This window comes from Polypterus senegalus, chromosome 7, assembly GCF_016835505.1.
Source record: "Polypterus senegalus isolate Bchr_013 chromosome 7, ASM1683550v1, whole genome shotgun sequence".
Taxonomy (NCBI): Eukaryota; Metazoa; Chordata; class Cladistia; order Polypteriformes; family Polypteridae; genus Polypterus; species Polypterus senegalus.
The window spans coordinates 36,193,535-36,213,994 of record NC_053160.1 but is presented as its reverse complement, the minus strand read 5'-3'; the positions used below and the strand labels follow the sequence as shown (position 1 = coordinate 36,213,994).

Below are 20,460 nucleotides of genomic sequence, written 5' to 3'. Positions count from 1 at the left end.
TGCTTAACCACAACTCTTTATTTTAAGCAACTCATATCAACAAAGGCATATCTTTCGTTTTCAACAAACTCTCAAAACATATCCTGATCTGAGGGTAATTGCTCAAGTATGGACTTGCTTTGTAGTTTACAGCAATACCAGAGAAGCCTTTATATTTAAAATTATTCTACAAGATAATAACAATGACCAAAACAGAATGTCTGATAATTAAACAAAAAACATTAGTAGGTAGTTATCCACATAATAAATTTCTTAGTTTTGTAGAACTGATGGGGTCATTATTGTTGTGTACAGTGAAGACTGCTCTGGTTAAAGCTGGCGTAGAGTATATATTATATTCATAAATTCAGGTTTACATGACATATTGCCTCTCAGCAGGACTACTACTAAAACTTACTTTTGGACGATAGGGTTTCCTAAGAGCCTTGTCCTGTTTTGGCTTCTCCACATACAGTGGATTAGTGAAGAGAGCCTGAACCTTCCAATCAAACTGAAGTGACCAGTCCCACACTGAAGGAATCATCAATGAGTGCCTCTGTGAGTCGGGGTACTCCAGCTGCCAAAGCAAGCAGAGTGGATTAAATAGCTAGAAGTTTTTTTGAAGGTATTCCACACAAAACATCTGTAACATGCAAACAGGACCACAAACAAGTAAAGCAATTCACAGTACCACCAAAGATATGTATTCATTGGGTACTCTTTTCTGATACCCTGAAATCCATTTACAGTACAGTACTGGATATGTCTATCGTCCTAATAACAAACAGCTACATTATTAACAAAAATCAAATCAAACAGACCATTTACTCCTAGATGTGTAATTTACTTTAAATAGGAATGCAAGGACTAAAAAAAGTAATTATCCTGTTAGAGAGTAAGGAGATATTGCATCTGTGTGTCTCCCATGTGTCACAAGCAACTGCTCCAGATGTTAATCTATGTGTGGAATTTTCAAATGCATGTATCAGAAGTTGAGAAAAACAATGCAGCAAGTGATTACTGAGGTGGGGCTGACAAAAACAGGACAAGGCCGATGGCCTAGCTGTTAAATCTGCACAGGTTAACACCTTAAAGTGTGAGCAGAAAGGAAGATTACAGAGATTGTCATATGAAGTGAATATGAAATTCAGCTTTGAGACACTAAGTACAAAATGTACAAAGGAAATTGATAATGGAAAAAGTTATACTATGAACACCAGAATGCAAATAAAAAGACAATGTTTCATCCCTGCAGAACACTGAGGAGACTACAGCTGAATGAAATATGCAATTCTTGTCCTTTTACAACAAAAACAGATAGATCTTCCAGAATCCACTCAATAATGACCATACAGGTGCATCCATGTACTCAAACGCATGCCATATGCTTGTGAAAATGACTGTGCAAGTAAGCATAAATATTGTTTTAATGCACATACAAAAAGACTTTCAAAAGTCATTTAAAAAATGGAATTAAAAACATGTTTTGTTCTTATAGCAAAAAATTCTTCTGTCCATTTCAGAAACTGTAAGGCAGAAATATCAGGTAGTGTGGCGTAGTGTGCCGATGTGCCAATTGCAAAATGAAACGAAAGACTAGATTGGTATACTTTTATTCTTCCCATAATTGATTATATTCTTTTAATTTACTAAAAAAAAACAGTTGAAAGATTTAAAGTATAAAAAAAGATGGCGCCGACTGGTGTGGCTGGCCGTCTGCTTGTCTCTCTAGTCTATGTCTTAACTTTGTTTTTATGTTTTATTTCATCCCAACGATCACTGTCCTATGATCGGGAGTCTTTACTTAACATATTTTCTGGCCTACGTTCCTCTCAATTTTCATCTTCCGATTGGATTTTTTGTGAACCTCCACCTTTGTTTTATTCATCTCCTGACTTCTTCAGCTAGACGCCGGTGTTCACCTGTATCAGTCAGTTGAATGTTCCTCGGAGACGCAAACGCACTCGCTGCCGTCGTGGGAAAAGAGCCGGAATTGCTGTTAAACAACGCAGACTCAAGTCCCAGAGCTTTGTTTCCCGATGCCTGCAAGTTGTCTATGACCCATCTTCTCCTGCTCAGGAATCCATCACTGATTCATGGGCGCTGGATACCGGATTTAATTTGTCCATTTCAAGACAGCATCACTTTTCCTTGGTATACAATCGGGCAGTAATCGCTGCTAATCTTCGCACTCTCACCCGTGCTCATCCTGCAACAAGCTCTTCTACTTCTATCAAGGCTGCTCTCCTGAACGTGAGATCAGTGTCTAATAAAACTCTTATTCTGCAAGACTTTATTACATCAAATAATCTGGATTTCTTCTTCATCACTGAGACTTGGATTTTAAATGGTGACTCTTCATGTTTTATGGACTTGGTTCCATCAGGTTATTCATTTTTAAACTCTCCTCATTTGACTCGTCGTGGGGTGGGGAGGTAATGGGCATTGCCACCGTTTTTAAAAATATGTTCTTGTGTCGGAGCCTTACAAGGGATCCGTTTAGCAGCTTTGAACTTCAACTTTTCTAAGCGTGCAGCTCCCCTTCTTTGTTGTTTGCCGTGGTTTATAGACCTCCTATAATTAATGATACTTTCATTTCTGAATTTTCTGATCTCCTGGCTGATATCACCCTCTCCCATGACAAAATATTTATTGTTGGTGATTTCAACATTCACATTTGTTGTCAATCGAAACCTTTGGTCAAAGACTTATCATCACTATTGGACTCATTTGATTTTATACAGCATAGTAATACGCCAACTCACTCTCTCGGTCACACCCTTGATCTTGTTCTTACTCGTGATATTTCAGTGAATAGTATTGATTTATGTGATGTTTCTTTCACTGATCACTTTTCTGTAATGATGGATCTGAATATTACGGTTGATCTCCCGACTAATAGCTGTCCCCCACGCTGCTCACGCTTTTTAAATTCTTCTACTATATCTGATTTTAAAACCATTTTCTCTAGTCTTTATATGCATGACCAAAATAATGATATCGATGACTCCTGTAAAACGGTTTTAGACGCAATTGCTCCGCCCAAGATACGCAGTAATAAGGTAAGACCTGCTCCCTGGCTAAATGAAACTACGCGATCACTGCGCCGCGCCTGTCGAACTGCTGAACGGCATTGGAAAAAAGATGGACTGACTATCTCTAAACAGATTTTCAGGACTTCTCTTTTCAATTTCCAGGCTGAAGTTAAGAAATCGAAACATGACTTCTTTGCCGATTTAGTATCCCGCCATTCAAACAATCCTAGGGTTTTATTTAATTCAATTAATGCGGCCATTCACCCTCATTCTACGATGGGGTTAAATAGCACTGTTCATTCATGTAAGCAGTTTCTATCATTCTTTGTCAGCAAAATTGATACTATCCGCCGTGGCATTGTTCAAAATGGCTATGAACTTCCTACTGTTAATCATGACATTGTTGTAGATTCCTTTGATCAAGTCTCACTTTCAATGCTAAAAAGAACTATTGAAACCCTTAAACCAGCTTCCAGCCCCCTTGATATTGTACCACCACGGCTCTTAGTGGAGGCCTTTGATGTGTTGGGCTCATCTTTACTAGCCATTATAAATGATTCTATTAGTTCGGGGGTTGTGCCCTCATTTTTTAAACATGCTGCAGTCCGTCCCCATCTAAAAAAGGCAGGATTAGATCCTGGAATTTTAACCAACTTTCGTCCAATTTCCCAGTTCCCATTTCTGGTTAAAATACTAGAAAAAATTATTTATAATCAATTGGTCAATCACCTTAGGCATTATCATGGTGTTGAAACAGCACTCCTGAAAGTGTTCCAACGACATCTCTCTTATTACTGACTCAGGTGATGCGGCAGTCCTTGTCCTCTTGACCTGTCCGCTGCCTTTGACACCATTGATCATGAAATATTGCTGATGCGGCTCGAACATCTTGTTGGGATTAAAGGGGCTGCTCTTAACTGGTCCAGGTCATATTTAAATGGTAGACACTTTTCAGTGACTTTAAATTCCTCTTTTTCATCTGCTGTTCCTCTTGAATATGGTGTTCCTCAGGGATCCATTTTATGTCCTATTTTATTCTCTATATACCTTCACCCTATTGGAGCGATTTACAGGAAATTTAACATTTCTTTTCACTGCTATGCTGATGATACTTAGGTTTATATTCCCGTCTGCAACTCTGCAATGAATCAACTCCACAACTGTCTGTCTGAACTAAGATCCTGGATGGCCAATAATTTTCTTGATCTTAAAATAAAAACGGAGGTGCTTATAGTGGGTCCACCAGCTAAAGCCCAAACTGGTCTTGGACTTCTCGGCTCTTTCTCTGCCTTTTCCAAACCTCAAATCCGCAATCTTGGTGTTACCTTCGATAGTAACCTCTCTTTTGAGAAACAAGTAAATTCTGTGGTCAAGAGTTGCTTTTTCCAACTTTGTCTATTAGGTAAGATAAAGCCTTTTTTATCTACTAAAGATCTTGAGAAAGCTACTCATGCTTTTATTTTTTCTCACCTCAATTATTGCAATTCGCTGTATTCTGGGATTAACAAATCTCTGATACACAGGTTACAGCTGGTCCAAAATGCTGCCGCTCGCTTTCTGGTTGGGGCAAGGAAGTATGACTCGGTTTCTCCTATTTTAGCTTCTTTACACTGGCTGCCTGTCAGTTTTCGAATTGATTTTAAAATCTTGCTGCTAGTTTTTAAATGGTTACATGGGCTTGCTCCTGCCTATTTATCTGAACTGTGTGTTTTACACCAGCCATCCAGAGTGCTTAGATCTTCTGGTCAGTTGTCTCTTGTTGTCCCTCGTACCAAATGTAAAACCAAGGGGGACAGGGCCTTTGCAGCTGCTGCCCCTCACCTGTGGAACTTTCTACCTCATCATATTAAGGAGTCGTCTACAACTGAACTGTTCAAAACAAGATTAAAAACTCACTTCTTTTCACTTGCATTCAGTGACCTTCAGTACTGGTGGTATACTCTGGAATACTGATGGTTTCCTCTTTGTGATCATATAACATTATTTCTATTTATTATCCATCTTATTTTATGTTCATATATTTTATTACTATTTATGTTTTATTGTTTTTTCTTTTATTCTATTATTGTAAAGCACTTTGGCCGCAGCATTACTATGTTGTTTTAAATGTGCTATATAAATAAATAGACATTGACATATGCAAATTAAGAATCCTTAAAAATATCCCAAAGAAGCCTTCTATAATGTAAACATTCCAAGAAAATAAGCAATTATATTGTATTCTCAAAATATTATTACTCCACAAACACTCAATACCTTTGTTGCTGTATCTCTTTGGTGCTGAGAATTGAAGAGAAAAGTGCTGAAGAGAGGAATATGGACGCTGTCGGACACAACCGTCAGGTAGGTTTCAGAGAATTGAAATGCTGGCGCATGCTGCTGTAGTAATTGCCAAACACACTCCAAAAACAGTAGAAATAATGGACTTTGTGACTACAGGGGTGGGGGAAATAAAAAAAAAAAAAGATAAATAATGAGAAACACCCACAACATGCACTTCTCTGCATCAAAAGCGAAAACAAATGCATTTAATAATAATCACTAAGGGTGAACATACCAGTGTAATCTTGAAACAAAAAATATGTCTAGAGTGTCTTTGAAAATGTATTCAGTCAGCATAAAAAAAAATGGACAATTACACCAACCAGTAAAACCAATATGCAAAATTAAGTTGTTAAAAGGTTGCTGCACAAAAGTCTTCACACTAACAGTTTGATTTTTTTTCTAACAAGTGGTAATTTTTATCAGTTTTTGAGAAGAGTCTGTACTCTGATAAAAGCCTGCATGGTGCCATCTTAAACAGATGAGGTAGTAGGACAAGTATCACATGATGACCATGTCACGAAATGTCAGAAATTGCCAGAAATTAGGTAAGTTGCGGGGGAAAAAAAAATATACAAAATTTTCAAAAACTGAGCAACTCTAATCCATAATAGCCAAACCAATCTCACATCCACTTTAAATTAATCCTTCAGAGTATTTCTCCTCTTTTGTACGGTACAACAGTGAACTGTACTGAAAGAATAAAGCATATAGGAAAGGATACAGCACTACTTAAAAAGTAACAGCATATACTTCAGAGCTCAGTACAGTCTCATATATAGAAGTGGGCTGAACATTAAACTATTGTGTGGTTCACTTTAAGTGGTCACTTCTATTTAAGGATGAGTTTAAATATCAAGGATCCATAGTAGCCCGAGATGGAGACCTGAAGGCAGAGATATGCCCACAGGGTGAAAATGTGGATGGAACAACTAGAAGAAGTGATCAAGAGTACTGTGTGATGAAAGAATCACGTAAAGTGTCAAAGATGAGGTTTATACTTCTAAGACCGTACTAAGTTCAGCAATGATGTATGGAGCTAAAACATGGGCAGTAAGGGAACACAGGAGAAGCAGCTGGATATGGCAGAAATTAGAATGTTGAGATGAATGTGTGGAGTTACCAAAAAAAAAAAAGAATAAACAAGACAATTGGTGGTACAACAGAAGTGGAACAGATATTTAAGAAAGTACAGGAAAGTAGTTTGAAGTGGTAGGGCATGTGAGGAGGAAAGAATGAACATGTGGGCAAAAGAGTGATGGGAATGGAAGTACAAGGGAAGACAAAGCAGGGTGGGTGAATAAAAAAGCCTTGAAGGAAAAGTGTTTACCTTGGGGAGGAGATACAGGACTAAGCTGTATGGAAAAGGCTGAACAGATACATCAACCCAACATTAAATGGGAAAAGAAAGAGGAAGATCTCTTCCATTAAAGACTATGCTCACCAACAACATGTTACACCCCTGTGACTTGGAAGTTAATATAAGGGGACAACCCCTCTTACCTCGAGGATCGTAAGAGGGGACTAAAGGAATGTGGCACCTGGAAGGGCATCTGGCTTTCATTTGTTTGTTTTCAAATGCACCCCGGTTAAAGATGAAGTCCATGCAGCAATAATCCCTAAGGCATTCCAAAAGTAGGGATTTTAATAAAATGTAGAAAGGAGGGTGACCTGGCAGGCCAAAAACCATTAATTCTTCTGCCTCATAAATCAATGAAACTGGGTTTGAATCTCAGCTCATGTCAGTTTGGGATTTCCTCCTGGTATTCCATTTTTGCACTCACTTCCTAAAGAAACTCAAGTTAACCAGCAACTTTCAACAGCCTCAAGCTTTTCAGAACATGGATCAATGGATTTGCAAAAACAAAAAATAGTCAATAAAATGATGGTACGCAATGTAATTTCATGTGATTATATGCTAGAAAAATAAAACCCGATTTAAAAAGCATACTGAGAGAGTCAAACAGCATGTCATTTCAGAATTACAATTTCACCTTGTTGCTTTTACCTCAACTTTTACCCATTTTGTGCTTTGCTTCACAAATTTTGAGGGTTTAAAGTTTCAGGCAGACATACAACCCAAAGAACATAATTCAAATTAAAAAAAAAAAAATGTTTTCATAAATTTAAATCACACCAAAACAAAAGGTATTATACATAAAAACTACACATATTTTGAGGAGGATTATGATGTAAAAAAATAAAACATTACAAACCTCCTTTTCCTTCTGATAAAGATGATTACAACGATCAAGAAAGCTGTGACCACCCACTACCCATTCCTTCTGAATAAGGCTTTGGAAGCCAGATGTAGTCCTGTAATGTGGATCCAGCATCACTTGAACCAAGCTTGAAAATAAACAACAAAGGTCTGAACAGTCCTCTTCTAAAAAGATAAAAAGAAAAAAAAAAGGTTATAATGGATATTTAAGCTTAAAAAGCCATTTAAAATGAAAACAAGCACACACGTTTTTTTCCCTTTGATCCAATGAGTTATCACTCCCACTTCTGATTTTCACAATTGAACAATGAAGATGCCCACCACAGTATTTTATAAGCAATTTGAGATCCTTACCTCTACACTTGATGCACTATGAAGTGGAGAACAAAAGAACAGTGCTTTAAATGATACTTCCCCAAGTGTAAAATGCCAGTGAAAGCCTGATTTGTATTACAGCCAGGGATACAGCCTTGTAATTCACTGAAAACAGGGAGGGGTGCTGCTAATGAATAAGATTTTTAATCTTTTTAATATTAACACCAACAATGTGACAAATTATTAATGGACAATCTTAAACACAGGTGAATGAAACAAGGCTTCCTTAAGCACTAATTGCTCCATATGACACCCATGGTGTGTTTTTTTCGGGGGGGGGGTATGATGTAGTTGTGTATTTTCATTGTGAAAGTTAAAAAAAAAAAAAAACTTTAACCACCACCTCCTCTTTATATTGCCTATTACTGCTTTTTTTCTGTGCTTTCAGCACTTACGATTGATTACAAGGTATCAATTAGATCCTAATGGATTCCAATTACACCATGGTACACAGTTGTGAAATTTTGCGGATATTGGTATACAAACAAAATTCTGGCATTGTGACATATTAGTGTCATCCCAGTACTTTCCTGGTGGTACATATTTTCATGGGTTTAGAGATTAACGTAAACATAATTAGTAATGTAGTTTAATTTTCAAGCTAGTAATGAGTAAAGTAAGCAACTTGAGAGATGCAATTGTTAAAAACTACACACAGTGCATATACAGAGATTACCGCTAATTTAGGAGAAAATATGCACCAAAAAAAAAAAAAAAAAAAAAATAAAACAAACAAAACATTTTCAAATTTTCAGCATCCTTGTTAAACTCCACGACAACAATTTCATGCAGTAGTACAGTATCAAGCAGTTTATTACCCACTTCCAGAAAGATACTCATACTTGCCTCAGGCTCCAAAAACTTCCAACTCTCTGTTAACACACAGAAAACGACTCTTAGGAATTGTCACGTGTCAGGCCTGGTGTCTGATCCACTGTGCCACTCCTACTCCCTTAGAGTCCCTGGCATGTTAATCCATTCAAACACGTTATGCGGACATCCTAATGTTTTTGGTATGCAACCTCTCTTCCCCCCACTCCACCCCCCCAATTTACCAATTATAAAATTCCCTTTTGCTCTTTAGAAATACAAGTTAGTTTTTCTCCTGGATCCAACTTTCATCCAAAGAAAGGCTTTTTACTTGGATTATTTCACTACCAGATTAATTGTACTTTCAAGATCTCCCAACTTGATGACCGTTAATCACCAGGGTTAAAATTGTATTATTATTATTATTTATTACTACAAATGTATAGGGTGGCAGCCAAGGCCCCCAAAGTCCTCTTTTTCATTCCATTTTGAATATTTAATTACTAGGAAGGGACAGCTTGCATTTCTGTGTATTACACTTGTACGAGTGTAGTATCTCTCCCTCATAAATACTGTATACATTGATTTCTTTTTTTTTTCTTCTTTTTTTAATTCATGCCTTTGTTAGCAACTCTGAATTTATGTGCATTTGCCACTCTGCAATGTACAGTTTGGGTGGAGCCCTGGGTCCTAAATTTTTTTTTACTTGTTTTGTACTTGGGATTGTTCAGTTGTATTGTTTGTTAACTGAAATTTCTTAATGTTGGCATCGCTGTTTAAATAATAAAACAAATTACAAGGCTTAAGATTTTAAACATTCAGATGCAGAATTTGAGAGATAGAGAGACAGACAGAGAGATATATACTGTATTGTATTAGGCTGTATATTTTTGAATACAAACATTCTAATTTTGATGTATTCATATTGCATTATACAGGGTGGTCCAGATCAAATTATGCAGATACAGATCGTCTGGATGACTTTGATTTATGCGGGGACGATTCCAGTTCGGCACGAAGGCGATTCTTCATGTCGTCAGTTCGCACACTTCGATGGTCTGGGATTTTTCAGGTGATTTTCTATGTAATAAACTTAAGTTACAGTATAATGAAAATTGCATAATTAGATCTGAACCACCCTATACAAGTAAATCCTCAATGCTATGCTTATTTAAAACGTAGAACACATGGCACATACATAATGGTAATTATTTCTCTTTCTAAAAAGAGAGTCACTTAAAGTAAAAAAGTGAGCACTTTATTCTTCTGTAAGAAACTAAAAGCTCGATGGACGGACAATAAATCAGCATTGCACAGATTTCAGCTGCCACAAGATTTAAACTTAAGACTACATGTGATGGATCAGCCGATGTCTTGTATCTGCTCGTGCCAACATCCTGCCATATACTGGTGGAAAATGTCCAGTGGATTACTAGACTTGCATCTAAAAAAGTATGTATGTTGCAACAAAAGAGAATTGTGAATTTTCAATATGTAACGCTGCAATTTGTCTTTGTGCACTGATCACCCTAAAAGATTACTACAAGGGCAAAAACGTTGGGTATATTTATTTTAATAATAATAATAAAATAAATTACAATTGTATTCATCTTTGAATTTAGGGTGGATAGCCACATGACTTACCTATCATTAAAACACAACTGTTCTCTTCCAAACTCAATACAATTTCTGTTGCTTTGTTCAGACATTCTCTGAAATTAAAGGTCATAGTATTAAAGTGAATTATAATTCAGTTACAAAATTGTATTGGTTAAGAGGGGGAAAAAGACCAATTAGAACTCAAAAGTTTGATATAGATAAATATCTAATTTGTTTAAACTTACCGTATTTTTTCCAGCCATCCAGTATTTTCTATTGAAGAAAACCATTTTACATCAGATAACCAAAACTCAGCGGTGTTATCTGCCAACAAACACACAAAAGAAATTTAATAAAGCACCATTTTCAAAAAGCACAAACATCATCAAGCACTTGCAGATATTTCATTATCTACGTAACATTAATGAGTGGCTATTTTATCAACAAAAAAAAAAGTTTTCCCCTTTACCACCCGATTATGGTGGAAGCAGTCCTCACATACAACTGAATATTCTTCAGATCAGAGGTTTTGCCCCCCTAAGACAATACATTACAAAGAGGGCTTGTCCACACAATACTTTCAAGGTGAATTAAAGCCAAAATACTTTAGGGTGATTTCAGCATTAGGTTTATAAACAATTATATCATCATGAACCACCTGGTTTATCTTGGCCCATTTACATTCTAAATTTATTCTCTGACATTCTGTTCAGTAAAAGATATACTGCTTAAAATCCATACATAGTATACAAATTCAAACATATACTATTGAATTAGTGAATTCCAAAAGAATTCTGGATACTTCCATTTAAACAGATTCTTGAGAGCTGTATATGTTTGTTTTAACAAAATGCTTTTAAAGTCTAGCCCGTCAGTGAACCAATCTGCTTGGTTTGTAATATTTTCTATTGTAAGATTTGTATTTGCATCATTAGCTGGTGAAAAAAATAATATTAATAGTAGGAATATTTAACATATTAGTCAAATTAATTTAAATTTCAAATATCAGATACTAATAGTGCTTTAAATTTTCCAAATCCATCCATCCTTTCTTTACATTTGTCCAAAAACTTTAAATGCTTCTTGTGTGAAATCAAATTTGTCAGTTTTACATGACTCTTACTTCAGATCTCCTAAAAAAACAGCCTTGGTTTTGAAGTTTCTTATGTGAGTAATCCCACTTCTTTCTTATCCCAGTATACAAGTCCAGTTACTTGGGCTGTTACCTGTACTCAAACTTATAACTGTGACAAAGCATTGCATTTTTTAACATACCATTTAAATATAGGATGTGTGCTTTTACTTATGGGTTATACAAATTAATGATAGTCTGCTTTTAAAAGTCAAATGATTGACGAAAATTCATGGTTTGCCAATGTGTTTTTGGCAATGAAGGTACACTGTTTTGTATGTCCTACTAACTGTATGTTTCAGCAATTGGACTGCATTTCTGTTATCACAGTACATGCCATATTAATAAGGAGATGTGCCTTGCTCTTCAAAGCACTGAAATACTAAATAAAATTAACTTTGGCATTAAGAAATTGAGCAAGTCATTGTCATCACTGGTGTAGACAAGCCAAACAGCTACTTTGTTTGAATCTTGCCTTGATATTTACCTGCTACAACGGTTGACTGCACTGGCAACCATCCCACAATCTTAGATGCAAAACTGTGGATGCAAGTGAAGCATCCTTAAAAAGCACAATGCTGTACTGCATACACCAGCTACAAGACAGACAGATGCTTGGACTGATGGACATCTGGAGAAGTGCTCATTACATCAGACAGTGAATGCAAAGTGTCCCATCATTTAGTGAGGGCCATATAGGGCAGTACTTAAAAGCGATTAAATTCATTGTCTTTTCATCTCCCCTAACAAACCTGTGACAATAAAAGTTAAAATCAGCCAGGTTAGTTCAGTCTCAAATCACGCACAAATCTGTTTCTGAAATAATTCCATACCGAGTTAAAAGGGACAATAATACAAATCTGTGTGCCTGTGTTTTGCTTTTATGACTTCTGCCCTCACACACTAAAATTCTCTTGCGTGAATCCAAAAGTATTTCTGGACAGGACTTCGGAAGTTTTTCTCCTCGACATGCATCATCACCATAGTAAGTCATTTTTATATGTAGTTTTTAAATCATATATATATATTTTTGTGCCTTTTAGAGTACCATAATTTGTCTATTTGCAGTCACTCAGTACTACCAATACATGCAGAGGTTGTTTGAACACCTGTACTGCCATTTCTCAGGACACTGTGATTAAAATATAAAATTTGACCCAAGTGGGTGTAGTAATCTCTTCCTTTAGTATCTGAAAATTCCATACTTTACTGAGATTTAACAATACTCACAGTATTTATATACTGAATTAATGACTTGTACAAATTTATTGCATCTTCATTTACTGAGAGTAAACTAGGATTCTGGAGTTAAATTGTGCTTCATGGATGCATTGATTAGGCTATTAACAGGGCAAGAGCTGAACTGTTAAAAGATACATACAGCAAAAGGTTGCAATGTCCCTCTCTAGATAATTCAAATTAAAGGCTGGAGAGAGACAAATGCCATTTATTTTATTGTTAATTCTGGTACACAAGCTTTAAATTATACAGTAAATTGAACATATACAGTTAAGTTTTTGATGCCTTTGAAGTTACCTGGATTTCTGCATTCATTACTTATAATAATGTAGTCTGACAGACAGCTATGTCACAATGGTACACAATACTACAACTTCAACTAATAAGCCCACAAAGAAACAATAGCATTCCTTGTCAAATACTAAATACGTTGTTTAAACAAAGGCCCAAGGACAAAAGAATGTGGTAATTAGGTAATCTCTTGAACCTGTCAAAAATCTGCCCATGGCATTGCTGTAAGGAAACACTGAAAAATAATGAACAAGAACGATGTTTGCAGCCAGACATTGTGAAGGAAGCCACTGCTTTCCAAATGATAAATTGGTGTAGGTTGAAGTCCACAAGAGTCCACCCTGATGAACCGAGGGCAATGTTCTGCAGACACAGGAGACGAAAGCTAAAAACTAGGAGAGATATGCACAATACCGGGATTGCTCCTGGAAGAAATCCCAGTAATATCAATGATGTAAAACAATTTTGTAAGTTGAAATGGTCTAGAATTCTGTTGGGCAAATCCGATTGGCAGCTACAGGAAATTTTCAGCGGCTCACATACTTTGTCCAGCCTGGACTGCAGAATATGTTCACTATTGAAGGAAAGTATGTGTACTTTTGTGTCATTAGTATGAGCAGAATGTGTTTAATTATCATGAAAATGTAGTCTAATCTTCAACAAATGAAGAAATCTGGGTAATTAAAAAGGCCTCACTAACACTTTCTCAAAACAGCATCTAGTGGTCTCGAAATTATTTCAGTAGCGTTTGCTGAACATCATGTTTTATCAATTAAAACCAATTTCAGACACTTTCATTTGAGATCACCAATATAATAGTGTAAGAGCCAATCTTAGAAAGTTAAAGTTTTGAGTTAAACTCACATTGATGTTTGCTTAATTTGAATAGAATATTAATGTCTTTCATAGTCATAGCTTATGGTATAGTCTTTTCCCCCTATAAGTTAGCAAGAGATAGAACCTTCTTACTATAACTGAATAACAGTGTGATAATAAGCTCAGTTTGTTTGGAACAAGTCCCAGTAAAGGAGGACTTGAAAGACCCATTTAAGCTTAGAAATGGGATAAGCATACAGTTTTCTGACCGTTTTGAAATGGTTCAGAAATGTTAAGTGAGAAGTAACGATTTGTGATGTAACAAGATTAAGCTTAGAATTGAACTTTTCTTAACATTAATTTTTTCTTTTTTGTTATTTTAATCTTTTCTTTTTGTGTGAACTGTTTTACTTCAAAACTTAACTAAACTTACAAAAAAACCAAGATATTTTGTCTGTGGAATCATTTCTACGCGTCAGGCTTTTGTTGAATCCCACTTTTTTTGAGTTGAAGCTACAGAACTGGTAATTTTGGGAAAACGCAGCTACAAATAGCATATTACCCAAAGACGTGGGCTAAATGACTAAAACCATCATAAACTCATTGGCGAAGTCATTCTGAATAAGTATTAAATAAAAAAAATTATGGTACGCATGTAAAACAGATAGTCAGCCAAAAAAAACATTGCAAGAGATGTCAGGTAGTCAACAGGCCACAGAGTCAAGTGAACTCCTTAATAATCCCACTACAGATGCTCATCTTAAAATATGCAGCAGAGAGGATAGCTTTTGGAGCACTGTATCTTTTATTATTCAGTGCAATTTTCAAGGTATGCATGGATTAAGAGCGAATTTTAATAAGGTGACTATCATTGTTCTTTCCAAATCTAAACACATTGTGGCCGACTGTTCCAGTATTTCTCAAACTTTATAGATTGAGAAGTATTAAAAGAACACCTACATTTCACATTATTCACGTCATACTTTCTTGCTGTATTTCAAAACACCCACACAACTGGGAGACACTAGCGCATGCACTGTCCCATCACATGTCAGCTGAAAAAAAGAGCATGATGCAAAATCTTACCAATCAAGAAGAACTGCTTAAATTTATTGTATGATTGCTGAAGGTCAGATAGGGGCAGAAAACCAGAAGAAAAGTCTTGTATTTTCACAGGATACATCTGGTTCTGGCAAACTGCATTGGTCATCCTGTTAAAAACAATAACAGTTGACTTCAAAGTGTCACTTATTACTCCTGAATACTGTTAGCTACTCAAAAATCATGCAGACCTATAAAGGACTTTTCTTCTAGTGGTTACCAATTTTAAAATTCTACAACAGAGAAACCCTTCATCTCCAAAACTTAAACTTTTCTTGAGCATTCCTTCACTTTTGATAGACAATTGTGTGTTGACCATAAGATGCATTAAAAGTTCCTTATTATAGCTCCAAAGTGTTACAAAGTGATACAACATCATCTCAGTGGCTGCAGGTTTTTTTTTTTGCAAACTAATTCAAAGCTAATAACTGCCCCTGAGGACGTTAACACTCAAACAACATTTGTCTTCTTTATTTTAGTTAAACTTGCTCGTTAAGATTCCCAACCCTCAACTGCTTTTATTTTTAAAATGGCACATTCACGGTTTTTAATTGTGTCTTGTTTTAACAAGTTGCCAATTAACAATGAGAAAGACATGAATAACAATTTATCTCATTTGGACAGATTTATACCTATGTTTAATATGAAGCATCAGTTTAAATGCAATATTTGGAAAGGAAGAAAAGGTCTGCTCCAGTCAAAAAAAAAATCCACAAAGTTAATTTGAACTTTGTAGAAAGAACATCTAATAAGCTAAAATTTGCTTCTAATTAAAAATTAGACTAACCCAAAAAAAAAAAACAACCCACACAAACCTGAAGCTACTGTAACCCTCCAGGATTGAAACTGAAGTACCCATGCTATTTTTTTGTTATTTATTAACCAGTCTATATCTCCTTCCTAACCTATTGTCACAATCCCAGTGTATTTAATACAAAAGTGTGTTTGCTACAAGCTGCTAATGTGAGGTCCCTGTGTGAGCTTGCTACATTCAATTTCAGTGACAGGGTTAACACTTTCAATAATTCACAAAGAACGTTGAGTAGAACTACTCTTTTCAGAAAGGAAACTAATGGAGTAAATTATTTAGAGATGATAAACATATTTACCTGTCCACAAACATTCGGTATACCTGTGCAGTTCCATCATCTTGAACATTGGGTAAGGCAGACATTTTAAACAAAGCAGAGCCATTACTGTGAGACCAGCACCAAAGCTGTAAAGGTCAACAATTGCATACATCAATCATATAGAATTAAATGAATATTTTAAAAAAAGATGCTCTCTTGTACTTTTGGTTTTAATTCAAAGCAAATATATCTAACATACAAATTATATACCTAATTCCTAATATACCCATTCCTTTCAACTGAAAACTACTTCTGCTGAGAAATCCAAACCAGAATGATAGGAAGTGATGGCAAACTAACAGGTCAGGATGTGCTCTGACCGGAAGCAAAGGCAGATGCAAACCTGGGGATTTGATTGCTGTATCCAGATATGCCAAGAAGTCATGTAGGACATGGAGGCAACATTTAGAAAACCGGAAGGAGCAAAATGGCCCCAACTAAGGGATTCGTGCTCCCATTCAGGAAAACTTAAAAGGGCAAGGGAATGGTGGAATTAGAATTAAATGCTACCAGTCAACCACATTCTAAGGACATAGCAAAATAGATATTTTACAAGCTTCATATACAAATGTAACTTTACATTATTAGGAGAGGGGAATCTCACTCTTTACTGCTTCACACTGGAAAGATGGCAACTTGGTAATGTCTACATGAAGGAAGTCACAATTCTAATAAAATGAAAATGTACGCACAGGAACACCTTGTCCTTTGAACTTCCTTATATCTTCATCCGAAACCGCAAATGGAACAGCAAAATATTGAGGGAGTCTGTGGGAAGATAAAATATAAAAAAAAGAAACCACTTTAACAGCCACAAGAATACAAGTCTATTTGCACTATATTACAATTAGTAGACCTTTAGGAAGATGATGACCATGAAAAGGTCAGTTTAATTTCTAGACTAAGATTTTATTTGTGTCTAGGGTGTGGGTTATTTAAGCTTGCTTACCTCTCAGAGACAACATAGTTTTCATTGACGTGCGCAATTTTACAGCTACTTCTGGTGCGATTCACTTCTAATTTCCAGTTGTCTTTACTTTCAAACATTACTGTGGCTGGTATTTTCTTTGAGACTAAAGCCAGGAAAAGAAACAAATGTATACATATTAAAATATACATGATTATAAATTAGAATGTGACAAGACTATGAAGCAAAGAACAACTGTCATATTAACACAAAAAAAAAAAAAAAAAAAGTTATTTGCCAGCACCTTACCCTCACCTCACCTGAAACCATGCATTTGATAGAATATGAGATATTATAGTTAATATTTAAAAATTATAAACATCACTATGGCTTTCAAAAGTGAAAGGGCAAAAAATTTTCAAGTTAAGACTACATTAAAACGCAAATGTTGACCTTTTGTAACAGGAAATCGTCTAACAAAAACAGACACTGCTCCAATATTCTCACTGCATATTTTAGATAGATAGATAGATAGATAGATAGATAGATAGATAGATAGATAGATAGATATAGATAGAAAAGACGGCGAACACAGCCCTCCTATTTACATTTTTGCAATTTATCTTTGTGTTATTAGAACATCAAGAATAAATTAATTATTCTGCATTGCATATTCCACAATCATGTCTAAACTGATTTTATCAGGGGACCTTATATAAAGAATAAAGGTTTACTATTATTACACTTGACTGTCTAAAAGAATCTTCATTCTTCTAGGCAAAACCACAGCAGCAGACTAACGCAGCAATGTAACGAACTTGGTAAACACGAAGTGCTTTGGGACAGAGACACCGTCATGTGGTACACCTAGAGGCCTGTACATATGAGATCTAGTCAAGTGTTAATGTCTGAAGGGGAATGGGAACACTTTAATGACCCAAGAGCAGGGAAGCAAATGTGTTTGGAGCTTCTTCTTTTTTTTTTAAATACATAAGACACATCTGTGCATTGAGGAGGCAAACCTATTTATCTTTAAGCATACAAATGTCTAACTAGTGCTTCAATGAAGATTTTTTTTTACCTCCATATCTATTACCTGATCACGCAAAATCAGCTATGTTACTGATTTACCTTCATTTTTATTTAAACAAATACAAACAAGAGTATAAAAATAGTATGGAAGAATCTCAATTCTTAATAGAACAAAATTATATATTTTTTTTTAAACACACACTGAATGAAATCTAAGGGAAAAAATTTGAGACATTTTACTTTATCAAAATAACTAGCAAAATACCCGCGCTTCGCAGCGGAGAAGTAGTGTGTTAAAGAAGCAATGAAAAGAAAAGGAAACATTTTGAAAATAACGTAACATGATTGTCAATGTTATTGTTTTGTCACTGTTGTGAGTGATGAGTGTTGCTGTCATATATATATATATATATATATATATATATATATATATATATATATATATATATATATATATATATATATATATATATATATTTACACACACACACAAACATATATATACATATCTATACATATACACATACATACACACACACATATATAAACATATATATATACATATACATACATATCTACATATATACACACACAGCTATTTCGTATCAGTGCAATACGCTGCTTGTTAAAACGGATAACTCCCGCTTTTACGTGCAAGTCTGCGTGGATATTATGAACTATCGTATTTGTTCAAGTTCTATTTAAATTTTAAATAGAAGGAATTTTTATTTAGTCGACAGAAATATCTTTGGTAGGAATGGTAAAAACAGACAGGAATATTATTCGTGAATAAATCAACTCAAACCTTAACTTAAAAGAACAAACATTCAAATTTCTTTACTCTTATGTAAATTTATATAAAAAATAAACTTAGATTTTAAATATCCCAAAAGATATTGCTCTCCATAAAAATATATCCTTTCAAAATTATACAAATTCAAATATGAACATGCTGCATAACAAAACCTGGAAATATAAATAAAATGTGTTCCTTTCAGCAATAACAAATCAAATCATTCAGTTGTCTTTGCTCTTATGTCATTTTAGAGCTGGACGCCTGGCATCTTTTTTTGGCAACAGGTTCGTTTCTGTTTGGTGTGAGGTTCTGTGTTGTGGAGATTCTCAGGATGGACTGCAGGTGCTCATCAGTGAGGCGACTCCTGTGTGCTGTTTTGTTAGTCTTTATCACTGAGAAGAGCTTCTCACACAGATACGTGCTACCAAACATGCACAAGGTTCGAGCCGCATGTAGACGGACTTTTTTTGTTCTTCAAAGTCACCAAAGCGCCGTGCAAACTCAGTGCGCTCAGTTTATCAGCAAAGTGCATATTTGGGAACACCGTAGTGACGACTTGGTTTAACATTACTTGGTAATAGGGAAAGTCAGGCAAGTGGTTGTGTCTCCCATAAAAGCAGCCTCAATTGAAATCACTTTGTGATTGTGCACGGGTAAAACGTCCGCTGAAGTGTCAGATTCTTATTTAATTCTTCTGCTTTCTGTATCTTCTGCATTGCATTCAGGTCTTTCAGGTTACCCTGATGTTTTGTTTTATAGTGCCGTCTTAGATTAAATTCTGTAATTACAGCCACATTAGCTCCACAAATGAGACACACGGGTTCAGTAAACACCTTTTCTCTTCGGCATTGTGTGAGCTAGCTTCGCAATAACTTGCAGCATCTTAAGGTAGACTTGATTAACGCGGTGTTCGGCAAGGCAGCTGAAGCGCTGCATTATGGGATCTGTAGTTTATTGTGTTACCAGCGCTTCATATACCCGGGCTTTAATAACAATAATACAGTATATAAAATGATCTCGGGCGGATATAATTACACGCCGGGCCGGATGTGGCCCGCGGCCCTTGAGTTTGACACATATGGACTATTGTGAGTGTTACTGAGTGTTGCTGTCATCAAGGATTTGATTATCATTATTTCTTTCAATCAGGTTCGTATTTGTAGGATGTGTTGTGTTCAAGTTACATTCCGTGTTTGTCAATTGTAAAGATGACAGGTTTCATTCATCGATTCGTTTCTTACTGCATCAATAAACAGCTCGTCGTCTTCTTTATCTGAGACCTGACACACTGCATGCACGGGTTTTTTTTACACTGTCTTCCTTTAGCTGGACATTGACTTTTTCCAACGTGTGCTTTGTTTCCGCAGTAGTTGAATTTATGAAAATGCTTGTATGTATGAGACGCTTCATATTTTTTGCTGCCTTTTCAATTGTGTAATTCGGTTTTTGTTCAGCGCTCTTTGGAACTGTTGCCATTTATCTGTGCACTGCGTCAGTTCACGTGAGCCACTCGGTGTACATGCATCGAAGGTTCCCAGCTGTGCTGGTGCCATCTCGTGCTATGTCCATGGCTGTATTTAATGTTAACTTAGTCCTGGCACTTAAAACTTTCTCTCGCAGTTTCGCTGAGTTTGTGTCAAACACCACCCTGACCATCTCATCTTCCTCTCCATAA

General features: G+C 35.8%; 1 protein-coding gene across 1 annotated transcript in view; it reads right to left on the bottom strand.

The window, feature by feature from the left end:
• mtmr12 (myotubularin related protein 12) overlaps positions 1-20,460 on the bottom strand; it is an 82,109-nt gene that overhangs the window by 2,021 nt on the left and 59,628 nt on the right. The window contains exons 7-15 of the mRNA XM_039758490.1: positions 17,000-17,123; positions 16,743-16,818; positions 16,030-16,136; positions 14,906-15,030; positions 10,587-10,665; positions 10,387-10,454; positions 7,553-7,722; positions 5,271-5,447; positions 398-556 (exon numbers count right to left, since the gene is read on the bottom strand). Of these exons, the coding sequence (XP_039614424.1) occupies positions 398-556; positions 5,271-5,447; positions 7,553-7,722; positions 10,387-10,454; positions 10,587-10,665; positions 14,906-15,030; positions 16,030-16,136; positions 16,743-16,818; positions 17,000-17,123 (1,085 nt within the window). The remainder of the gene's footprint in view (positions 1-397; positions 557-5,270; positions 5,448-7,552; positions 7,723-10,386; positions 10,455-10,586; positions 10,666-14,905; positions 15,031-16,029; positions 16,137-16,742; positions 16,819-16,999; positions 17,124-20,460) is intronic.